Raw genomic sequence first — 9,913 nt, 5'->3', positions numbered from 1 at the left:
GGGTCATGAAGGGCTGGAGCCGGAGTATGCAATCTTTTGCAAGATGGTTGTACACGTATTATGAATGTTGATGTCGTGCCTCCCGATCTGTGCCGGCGAATCTACGGGAGGCGTTAAGAAGGCAAATGACTTGTTCTTCCATCGTTGATACCAAGTCTCTCCGCTGGCATCGACGCACCCTCTCCCACCCGAGCGCTAACTATCAATTTCTGCAATCTAGACGGAGGTGGGAGAGGAGACCAGCCTTTCTCACCTGGTGGTACGCTGACGTACATGGCGCCGAGGGAGAGGACCTTGGCGCCGCAGAACTGTTCCACCCAGTCCAGAACCTGCGTATCCATAAAAAGAGGGAGGCCAAAGGGTCGACATTAGCTCCGAGAAACTCCTTTTCTCGAGGGTAAAAAGCAAAATTTTAATATCGTTGCAGGCTTGGATACCTCTTAAAGCATAAACCTTATTTGAGCAAGAAGCCGAGCGACACGACAAGGATAGCTGTGGTTGCTTGCTGGTGAAACTAATATGCGAGCGACGGCTGCCGGCGATGCGACGAGGAGGCAGCGCGATGTGCTTTTTGGTGCTGTTCATCGGCGCTTTTAGGTGAGTAAACTTCTCTCAACGGTGGGCTTGCACTATCCGCTCCAATTCGCCCGTGAGTACGTGAAATACTACCGACAGATATTGTTCGACTTTTCTCTTGCGGCCGTGTCTCAAACGGCGCGGTATACCAGGGATCGGTACACTTCTCTTTGTGTTCGTGTTGAGCGCTGTTTAAGCATGCTCTAATACTGTGGAGGAGAGGCGACTCCCAGGGGCTGCGGTATTTACACTCGGGTTAGTAGCCTCGACTGTTTGGCGATAGCCGAGAGCCGTACACACCGCGCAACGGTCCTCGGTGGAATTAATTCATGGGACACGACGATCTCGTCCTAACGATGTGCGTGCCATACATCGTGGGCTTTCCAATTCCCGAACAAGGGGCTTTTCGGTCGGTCTGACGGGCTTTCCGCAGTCAGGGCAGGGGCGACAACGCCGCTCGTTGCTGGACCGTTCTGTAGCCACATTTTCCTTATAGTGCGGCTGATCTTTCCGACAGTTCTTCCTCGTCTTTATGGTGATAGCTGTGAGTACGGCGCGAAAGCGCCATTTTTTATTGCGATAGCAATTACATGGACACTCCTAGCGGATTTCTGCCGTCAGCGTCGCCGTCGGGTTCCGTATAAAGTTCAAGTGCGATAAAATCGGCACCGCGCGCCGATGTATGCTGTTTTTGCGACTGACGCGCGCTTTCACGGAGAGCGAATGCACGGCGGAGAGCAAACGCGACGTCTTCCGTCGTGCGAAAGGCCGTGGGGGGATGGGAGAGGGAGGGAGGGAGGGAAGGTGACGTTTAGCTGCGGCACCAAATGCGTATCTTGCGACTGGGCGCAAGGGGAGCTGGTTACTTAATGTCTCACGCGAAAGGCAGGAAAGCGGGAAGGCAGCGCGGGAGGGAAGCGGTGCGGCTTCTACTCTGCCAGCACCTGCGTACGTGTACTTTGCGCGGCTCCGGGCTGTCGCGCGCACCGTATCTTGAAAGCGATCTCCACACGGCTCGTACCTTTGCATTGAAGTGATAGACCGCACGAACCTTCGCTCGCTGCGACGGCTGCGCTTGCTGCCAGCGTTTTGACAGTGGTTGTATGAGTCTGATCTATTCATGTTTGCTTGTGCGCGCTGACACCACGCTTGTTAATTCAGTTAGTAAGCGAATGTGCCCAAGTTTATGCAACTCATAAAACTACTATCCCTACTCCGAATAGCTCTCTACTAATTTGCTTCGCCTTTCGGGCGAAACCGCAACTTTTTTTTTGTATATATATGTCGTATTAGACGTGTGTAATGACTGTATAAGTAGCTGTTTTTTACCCGCCGTGGCTGCTGAGTGACAGGGGAACAGCGCGAAAAGACGAAGGACGAGAAGGGAACACACACTAGCGCTGGTGTGTGTTCCCCTTCTCGTCGTTCGTCTTTTCGCGCTGTTCCTCTGTCGAGTTTGTACCGACTAGGTCAAGCCTCCACCCTGCTGAGTGACTTTGCCGTTGCGCTGCTAAGCACGAGGCCGCGGGATCAAATCCCGGCCATGGCGCAGCCACATTTCGATGGGGGCGAAACGCAAAATAGCGCCTGTGTACCGGGCATTGGGTGTACATTAAGAACCCCAGGTGGTTAAAATTAATGCGGAGTCCCCCCCTCTACGGCGTGCCTTATAACCAGATCGTAGTTTTGAACGCGAGGACACGGGATCGTTTCCAATTTATGGAGACCGGCTTTCAGTGCATTGTTCTGAAAATCATCGATTAGTAGCGTTTGGAGGCTGATTTGACACTAATAAATAACGCGAAATTTTTTCCTGATGTCGATTTAGCTTCAAAAAGGTTGAAGTAAGAAGACACATGGACAGAAGAGACAAGTTAGGCATTTCCTTGTATTCTTCTCACGCACTCATACTATTAAAAATCATTTACCATGGTATACCAACAGGCCCAGATTGCTGCGGTTGTGAACACAAGGGCGCTCGATGCCAGAAAGACGAATTTTATCCATATCCGTCTACGCTTAGGCGTTATATTTTCTGCTCGCGCTGACATTAGCGCTAGGTTTCTGTGTGGTACTTAACGTATAAAGCGTGTGGTGTATATTCGGTGGTGGTCCCGTGCTTGATGCCAGGAACCATCGTTCATCATCATTTGAACTTCATGTGCGTTTCATTGAGTATACAACGTTCGGGTAATTCAAGTGGCTACATGGCAGATGTTTATTTCACTAACTTTTCTTGAGTACGATGGACTCTCTGAAATTGGCCACTGGTCGCATGACGTCAGCTCTAGCTACCGCAGACCTACACAATTTTAGTGAGAATGGGTAATGTTGAATTCCACAAGTAGGTCCTGATCAAGCTTTCTCGCTTCGCAGCGAAGAATCCGTGGTTCGACGGGTAGATCTGGAATGGGTTCGCGCGCTCTACTGGTCGTTTCGGATCAATTGGCTTCACAGTAGAGCGTTCTCACTTGCTGAGACGTCGGGGCACAGATTCGACCGGAACTGCAAGGGCGTGTCGGGAAGGGCAGGAGGAGTTTAGTTTTGGCGGCAGCGGTGGGCTGTGAGCGGCAGTTTTCCAAACATCTCCGTGCCACATCGCCATGATGCGCATTCAGCGTCACCTCCATGGCACACCGTTCATACGGATTCTTGCGAATTTCGCTCACACGCATTCAAAACACACGCTCGGGGACAGCGACTTCGCTAACCATGGGAACGGAACGAGCTCGAAATGCAAAAACGCCCGTGTACTTGCGTTGTAGTGCACGTTAAAGAACCCCAGGTGGTCAAAATTAATCCGGAGCCCTCCACTACGGCGTGCCTCATAATCAGAACTGGTTTTGGCACGTAAAACCCCAGAAAGAAGAAGAAGGAACGAGCTAAAGCGAGACCCCATTTCCGGAACCGATTGCGCGCGTGATGGCTTTCTCTGTGTTCCGGCGCAGCGTAGTTTGTTTTATCCCTTGCAGATTCGACTTTGAAAAATCCGAGCGCCCCCTCGAGGATTCGGGCAACCACTCCAGACCTACCCGTGGAATTCACCATAAGGTTTGTGTTCCTTTTTCGTAGACAATCTGCTCTGGGGTGTGAGTTGCGACCCGGTTCGTCGTTACGGGCGGCCAGACGACCCAACGCCCAGTTATACACTTCCGGCTCCCTTTCTCGCGTCATTGTGCCGAAGACGGAGTGTCAGTCATCGGGGGCAGACCTGTTCCAGACGCGTGCGCACACGGAAGCGTATACTGCGCATGCCCTTTCCGAGTTTTCCGTCCTTTATCTATGGTGGCGCTACTTCAGCCGAGTGGAACGCCCACAGACGCAGGCAACCGGAAGCAGACGAATCCAGTGACGTCGTTTTCTCTGGCTGCTATAGCGTCTCTGGAAAGAAAAGAAAATCGCGGCTGCGCGCTGTGACCTATTTCTCGGTTTGCAGTAGTGCCAGAGCAAGAAAAGAGTAAAGTGCATGCATGGGCTGGTGAGAGTCTTTGCCGATGTCAAAGACCTTTGCAGACGCTCGTGCCGGAAACCACTGTTTGTCTGTCACAGGAACGACGATGAATAATAATAATCGTATTCGTCGCAGCTTCTTTCGGGTATCGACGTTGACGACCAAATAAACGTCATCGGCTGGACGGCAGAACAATAGGTGGTGCCCACATCGCACCCTGCTATATCGATGGTTCTCCCAGAGTAATGGAAAACAACCTCGTTTTGTCTTTCTTTTGGTGTATACTACGGGCGCTGGAATCATTGGTGACGTCATGGCGGCCATGTTTTTGGACAACATGTCTGGCATGGTGTCACTAGACGCCTCCAATATTTTATCACGCGTTTCCGGCACCTAGCCGCCGTATATTACTGCCATATCCTGCAAATGCCAGCGAGCATATTGGGGATCGCTCGTAGCCGGCGCGAGCTTTCACGGAGAAAAGTAGATGCACCGGAACATACTTTTGTATTGATTATGGCTTGTGAACACGACGTTCACCTCTCTGACGGTGATCGTAGTTAGCATACAGATCGGTGACCTTCGAGGCCTTGTTTCTGTCAGTCGGTGGTAACGCTGCGTTTTCATCTTCCTCGGCATCTTGGAGCCTTTGGGCCACGCTGCACGCAGTACGTTAAAAAAAATGAGCGCAGCTTGCACTAGTGGAGCAACGCTGGAGCAAACAGCGGAGCTTGTGATTGACCAAGCTACAGCCAGGGTCGCTATCCCGACGACGCTGGATACTCAAACGCAGACTCTCGAGTTCTCGTTCTCGTCGGGATCTTCGACTCGACGACGCCTCTTCTCGACTGCAGCTTCGGCACGGTATTCTGGATCAGCTCGCCGCTGACGCGCTGATTCTTGCTTGGCCGCACGACGCGCTTCAAGACGCGGCCTGGGGAAGCGTTTACATGTTCTAGGCGAAGCGAGGCACATGTAGTTGCTAGGACGACGCGAAGTGACGTCATGACTAGACGGAGCAGGTGCGCGGTCGTAACAGCTCGGCGCGGCGGTGCGGAGCGGCGGCGAGGCGAGGCGCAGCTGTGCCAAGTGGTTGCTAGGCAACGCGCGGTGACGTCATCGCCACGCGCATTTTCTGGCCTACGCTATACGGGCCAACGTCCAGCTTAAACCGCTCCGCTGTTAAAATGCAGTTAATCAATCAGTTGTAAAAGCGCGGATGTAGTCCGGCGTTTCCGGCGGACCAGACCGCATTAGGCGAAGTCGGATATGTCAGTATATTTAGTAGAAATGGGGTGCATCCTAAGTTACTGAACCCTCGTCTTTCAGGTGTTTCCATGCGCTATACGAGATTCGGCCCGTGTCCTCGGTGAACTGAACACCTGTCTCCTCCTCACTCGTGCAGCTGCAGCTAATCAGCAGCGGTCGAAATTGACAGTCCACTAGGTGGACTCTCACAGAATACCCGGGCCCTCTGGTAAAGCATGGCTCCGGAGCCTCACCTGCGAGGTGCGCCTGTACTGGGACAGAAGGTCGCGCATGGTCCTCTCGAGCCTCTCCTGTGCCTCGGCGTCCAGCTTCTGCCTCTGCTCCAGGGCGATGTCCATCCGGCTGGCCTGCGCCATCAGCGCGGCCGGCATGAGGCCCTGCACCATCAGGTAGCCCTGGTCCTCGTACTGCTGGCGCTGATCCGAGGTCAGCAGGCTCTTGCTGACCGGCGCCGACGCACCGCCGTTGCCCTGCGCGAAGGAGCGCGGACAGCGTCGTGCTGAAGCGGAAACTACAAAAAGTGACCAGTCAGGCAATTTTAGTGTCTGTAACAGCGCACTAAGGGACGGTGAAAGACCATGGCACCACACGCTGACTCGTAAATTCATTTACGAAAATGAATAATATTCCTTGCCCAGCCCCATACACTTTGACCCGACTGGCTGGGTATCTGTCTGGCTTCGAAGCGTTAACCACGTAAAGAAGAAACTGAGAAAAATTAGCGCCTGCGAGGAATCGAATGCGGGCGTGGAGCATGGTAAGCGAGCAACTATCCTCGACGTCATGCTAACAGTTGAAGAGGGGCGTGGAATACGTGCGACAGTAGGACCCTCGCTCAGCGTGACTGTTTACGTCACTCGGCGCGACATCGCGCCGCATGTGCGAGTGTTACGAGTTTATGTTGAGCGAGGTGGTTCCCGGTGAAAATGGCTCCAGCTTGATCTTATTTATGCGAATGCTCTCGCATAACTTAGACTATTATCTTAAATGAGTTCCGCCGAAATTGTTTTATTGGGAAAGCATCCAGTATATGTGAGTATACGAACAATACAGATGCGGCAAGCAATGCAAAAAAAATAATAATCAGGAAAAAAAAAAGTGAGACAAATTACCGTAACTTGCACTGGAGGCGCAATTCTAAAGAGACAGCGAAGCTGACGGGCACCTAGCTAGTCCTGGCTTTTGGGCTAGGCTAAGCACTACCAAGTCATCCCCAGCGTTTTCCAGAATTTAGTGATTATTGATCGATTATCGATTAGCTATTGATTGGCTATCGATTGGCTATCCATGACTGACTAAGCTTAAGTAGTTCCAACCATGCTTAGCTAGACTTAGCCAGGCTCAGCTTCGCTATAGTTCACAGGGGTATGTGCCATTGCGCTTGGACCCTTTCTTCACTATCTCCAGCATCGGCCCACATTTTTTGTTAGCGACGGATGGACTAACGGCCGGCTTAAACAGTTCCGCTGTTAAAAAGTATAGCCTCTTATTAATCCATGGGTACAATACCTCAGTGTGATGCAACATCATTTCTGTTCAACGCATACATGTGTCCGCATTCATTTTTATGTGGTATGTCACGATGACTAGCCGCGCATGCCTACTCTTAGTCACGGGTCAGCACAATAAGTGTATACTCACCCACACCAACTCACCAATATTTTCTAGGCTATATGGCGACTGACATTCATGTCTACTCACACTCGTGGGCATTCACTCATGTTCTTACTCACGTTCTACTCGCACTCACCAACATTCACAAACGTTCATAGTCACCTCCACTCACACTTACCGACACCCGCACTCACGCTCGTACTCACGTCCACACATAGCCGCCGACATGTCACCCGCGTTCACATTCACGTCTACTGAAAATCACCGTGACTGAGTTTCGCTAGCACTCAAGTCAACCGTCACTCACTCCGGTTAATATTCACGTTCGCTCAGACCTTTCGTCACTCACTAACGCTTTATCTCAGGCCTCTGAAATGAGTGAGGAACGAGTATTAGTCAGTGTACTCGTGAGTCAGTATGCCAACCAACACTCTTAATGCAGTAAAAAATCTTTTTTTTTTTTTCAGACAACATGCGCCTGCACCCACGCCGGCCACACTGTGCAGGCAAGAAGCGCAAAAGGCCCATATCGTGTCTTTTACAATCCTTCGCACTTAGTTCACTGTCACGAATTTCCCAAAATGTACCAACTCGCCCAGCTCGCGACTGACCCGCCACCCGTAGCTCTCGTCGCATTGCACGTAGTTGGTGAGACTGAGTACGAATTTATGTGCAGGCTGTTTGTGTGTGTTATGCGTGCACGTGTTACTGGTGGTCGAAATTACTCCGGCGCTGCACTTATGTGCATAATGCCCCTGTACGTTATGATAACATCGATACTATAGTTTGGAATAAAACTAAATGTAGCGAGAACATCTACAACACGGATGGGCCCTGCGTCCTATAGAAATGCACTGAATAAGAATAGCGATGTGAGCGAGTAAGGTAAAAATGACGAAGGAATAGCAAGAGAAAGACCTTCTCTTGCTATTCCTTCGTCATTTGGTACCTTTCTTTCCGCACTCCAGCCCTTCGCGCTGCAGAAATTACACCATGAAAACATCCACGCCAGCGCTACTGAGTTATTCAAGGCACAAATAATCTTGGATATCTACAAAATGTGAAAGGGCGGACTTGTATGAAAGTTAGCTTGTTTGGAGTGTATTTGCTGCCAGCGCTGTATAGCGGCTCGCTTTCTGGCGAGCTCTTTTCACTTTGCCTCTTAAGCAGAAAGTGAAGGAAGAAAGTAACCGTGGAAGCGTTTAATCTGAACAAGTCGAGGCTCTCGGGTGTACAGTGCTTGAACGTGCGCTTGCTTTTTTCGGTGGATATTCAAGCCCTGGCCGCGCCTGTCTCCGCCAAGGCCGCTGCGACAATTTGCCGACCGACCGCCGTACACAGATTCGCGCGCGTCACCGACTTCCCCGCTATTTACGCGGCCCAACGTCCCGCCGTCGTGTCTCGTCATGCTGTGGCGAAGAAACTACGTAGTCACCGGACACGCAGATTAAGGACACATCGGCGGGGCGGGGAGGGGGGGGGGAGGAGGAGGAGGAGGAGGAGGAGGAGGATATATTTTATACACGCTGATAATGCAGTTGTTCCGTTCGAATGCCTCCTTTTAAAGAGGTACAGAGATGATATCTTCTACTTCCCTATACCAAAACTCGTAAGCTCCATATCTACTGATTCCATATAAACATATATTACGTCTCGCATCCCCATATGATATGTGGGAACATACGGGTATCTTTATGGTTCCCCCGCATGTTCATATAATCGTACGAGATTTGCTCGATAGGATATATGGGAACGTACATGGGATACTTGGGGTCATACAGGAACGTATATGGGATCTTCATCTTGAGCACCAAGCGCCAACAGATGAGGGACGAAGGAAGAAAGTACAAATACTTGCGCTCTCTTCCTTCGTCCCTCGTAGGTTGGGTCCTCAAGACGAAGTATACCAACTTGCCCAGGTTTCGGTTCTTTTGCTTTATGTGGGACCCTCATATGGGGATGATATGGGAGTATCACCATATGATAAATGGAAACATACGGGTTTTATATCGAAAATTAGAAAAGCGCGGAAAAATTCGTAAGGGTGTGCGCATTCTAGCTCGCCACAAGTACTCCGGTAGTCCTTGGCAGCCAAACGCATCTTTGGTGTACCAGAATGTGGAGCAGGCTTCTAGTTCTAAATGCAGGTATACTGTTGCAGTTAGCAAGCAAATAATAACATGTGGGCGTTACTTTCCACTATATAAGCAGCGTGGTATCGACGTTGGTACATAGCGAGCTGATGCAGGAACTTGAAAGTAGCGTGACCGCCCGGATTTCGTTTTTGAGTCCTTTCCCAATTTCATATTTCCAAATTGTTAGGCCGAGGTACCATCCCATTAATTAAATCGAATAACTTTACTTGGCTCTTGGCTCTTTCGGCCGTCTTATTGGTTGGTCGATGATCAGATTCGGTAAGGAAAGCGTTCGGTTCGTTCGTTCGTTCGTTCGCTTGCTTTCTTGCCTGCTTGCTTGTTTGGCTATTCGCTTACATCGACAATGTCGATGGTTTCGACACAACATTTTTAATAAACGGTAATTAATTAATGAATCAATTTACTTGTAGCCTCCGACAAGGGTGAAACTGACTATTCGCATTCCTTTAAGCTATCGCCTATGAAATCAACGTACTGTTTGTCTCTACTCACTGTGAACGACAATTGGTGCAAGTTGCGAAAGCATTTAATAAACGGTGCTTCGCGCGCCATCCGGCTACGTCATCCTTTCGCTGCAGAGCGCGACAACAATGAGCAAGCAGGTCAAGGAAAGGAAACGTACAAAACCAGAATAGGTGGCGCGGACTACATTGTCATTCCGCCCGGAATGCCCAGAACCACTCCAGTTTTTCTATTGTAGCCTCGAGCTCCCAGTGGCCGAGAGGCACAATAAAATTGCGCCTTGCGTGTTGCGCACAACTCCGAGACAATGGCTGACGAAGTCGCAAGAGTCGCAAGCCTTGAAAATGCGCATCCGCGGAACGACATTTTTTTATATTTTTGCTTG

The 9,913-nt window shown here is 50.6% G+C and overlaps 1 protein-coding gene across 4 annotated transcripts in view; it reads right to left on the bottom strand.

Annotated features, from left to right (window-relative positions):
- The window catches only part of LOC119466002 (phytanoyl-CoA dioxygenase, peroxisomal-like), a 73,008-nt gene that overhangs the window by 40,917 nt on the left and 22,178 nt on the right, over positions 1-9,913 (bottom strand). Inside the window, exons 3-4 of one of the 4 annotated variants that reach the window (XM_049657090.1) lie at positions 5,530-5,766; positions 254-329 (exon numbers count right to left, since the gene is read on the bottom strand). The exons of 2 other annotated variants lie outside the window; for them this stretch is intronic. In XM_049657090.1, the coding sequence (XP_049513047.1) occupies positions 254-329; positions 5,530-5,766 (313 nt within the window). The remainder of the gene's footprint in view (positions 1-253; positions 330-5,529; positions 5,767-9,913) is intronic. One more of the 4 variants, XM_049657091.1, reaches the window with a different exon arrangement.

Source organism: Dermacentor silvarum, chromosome 10 (genome assembly GCF_013339745.2).
Source record: "Dermacentor silvarum isolate Dsil-2018 chromosome 10, BIME_Dsil_1.4, whole genome shotgun sequence".
NCBI lineage: Eukaryota > Metazoa > Arthropoda > Arachnida > Ixodida > Ixodidae > Dermacentor > Dermacentor silvarum.
This window is presented reverse-complemented; position numbering and strand designations above follow the sequence as displayed.